Source organism: Mustelus asterias, chromosome 18 (genome assembly GCF_964213995.1).
Source record: "Mustelus asterias chromosome 18, sMusAst1.hap1.1, whole genome shotgun sequence".
Classification (NCBI taxonomy): Eukaryota; Metazoa; Chordata; class Chondrichthyes; order Carcharhiniformes; family Triakidae; genus Mustelus; species Mustelus asterias.
In genome coordinates, this window is record NC_135818.1 from 26,859,836 (window position 1) to 26,861,746 (window position 1,911).

General features: G+C 51.5%; 1 protein-coding gene across 1 annotated transcript in view; it reads right to left on the reverse strand.

The window, feature by feature from the left end:
- Positions 1–272: 272 nt before the first annotated feature.
- plekhd1 (pleckstrin homology domain containing, family D (with coiled-coil domains) member 1) overlaps positions 273–1,911 on the reverse strand; it is an 85,245-nt gene continuing 83,606 nt past the window's right edge. The window contains exon 13 of the mRNA XM_078233627.1: positions 273–1,164. Coding sequence (XP_078089753.1) covers positions 1,121–1,164 — 44 coding nt within the window. The 3' untranslated portion in view covers positions 273–1,120. The remainder of the gene's footprint in view (positions 1,165–1,911) is intronic.

Here is a 1,911-nt window from a genome sequence, read left to right on the forward strand (position 1 = left end):
CATGTATCTATCTTGTTTCCCCATAAATGTATCTGTATTATTCACCCACTCCATATTCTAACACCTCTCTTGGATAAATAAGTTTCTTCTAACTTCCTAATTGAATTTTTTTGGGACAGTCTTATATTTATGAGCCACCTAGTTCCACAAGTGGAAATGTTCGCTCTACATGTCTTAACCCCCTCAATTAGAATCATACAGTTCAGTAGGTCATTTGATTGATTGTGCCTGTCCTGTTCCTCTAGGAACTCACCGAACGCAAAGCGCATTGTGGGATGTTAAAGATACCATGCATAATTTATTGTCTCTTTAAATATCTCTGCAACCAGCAATATTTCTTCATATTTCCAAATACATTTACACCCACATAATTCAGTTGGTTTGTCTCCAGCAAATGAACCAACCCTTGTTTCTTCCAATCAGTCCATGTTCTCTTTCCTCAGGTAATCCTTCCAATTTCTCTAGGGAAGCTATTGTAATGTGGTAAGTGCCTGAGGGTCCAACCTACATTGGCTCCCAATTATCCCAGTTTCAATTTGGTGGAGAGTGGCGACCCAGCTCCATATTCATCACCAGTACCAAGGACCAATAGGTTGCTGAAATATATCAAATTCTTTCACATCTTGTCCAAGTAGAAAGACCAGCAGTGAGTAGAATAGGCAGTGCTGACATGTTTAACCATAAATTAGGCATCACATTCAATAATGTCCCGAGTTTGCAGTGATCAAAAATTCATGCAGTGCTGAATTTGACAAGGGACAAAACAAGCAAGTTGAAACACATTTGTTTCTTTCCCTTGAGATTACGATTGTGTGGGTGATACTCTGTAGCAGCTTGATGAGCTGAGTGGCCTTCCCCTGCCAGACTCTGGCACATCACAATCCAAAGAGTATCAGACTGCAATTGGAGATTGATGGTTCAAACACAAGCATTCGAGCCAAACCATCCATGTTTTTTTTTCCCTGCCACGGACAGTCAGAGCTTGGAACCCAGTGTCCTCTTCTCCACTTGTTGGCGGATGAAATTCAGCAGTGGAATGCTTCACTGGTGAGAGCCCCTGTGGATTGAGCTGTAACAGTTCTGCATCCGCCACTCACCGCGATTCACCGCCACTCCTGTCTTATGCTTCTGCCGCTATCCTCAGTGATCGAAACCTGCCGCATGCTGAAGGAGAGAAACATGGCGACTGGCAGTGACGTCGAATAGAAGAGGCCCATTAGACTCAATTCAATTACCGAATGCATCGATAACCCAGCCTGTGGGCCGAGGCAGACCTGATATCACCAAAAGCACTCCCATCCAACCATGGTTGGTGTCACAGAGCGTAAAAAATACAATCCATTATAGGAGCCATGCTGGAGACAACTCCAGTACAACAGAGCTAGGAGACACTGGGGAGGGGAGTGCGAATTGGGAGAGTAGGAAGGAACAGGGCGGTGAGAGAAGGGAGGAGTGAGAAGGAGATTGGGGATGAATGTGTGAAAAAGCAGAGTGTGTGAAAAGAGAGTGTGTGTGAATTGCAGAAGGAATGAGCACAAACTGGGAGGGGAGAAGAGTCGAAGCTGCAGGGGGTGGGCGAGCAGAGGAGACGGGCGGGGGAGCGGAGGGGGTGGGCGGGGGGGCAGAGCGGGCGGGGGGGCAGAGCGGGCGGGGGGCAGAGCGGGCGGGGGGCAGAGCGGGCTGGGGGGCAGAGCGGGCTGGGGGGCAGAGCGGGCGGGGGGCAGAGCGGGCTGGGGGGGCAGAGCGGGCTGGGGGGCAGAGCGGGCTGGGGGGGCAGAGCGGGCTGGGGGGCAGAGCGGGCTGGGGGGGGCAGAGCGGGGCTGGGGGGGCAGAGCGGGCTGGGGGGGCAGAGCGGGCTGGGGGGGCAGAGCGGGCTGGGGGGGCAGAGCGGGCTGGGGGGCAGAGCGGGCT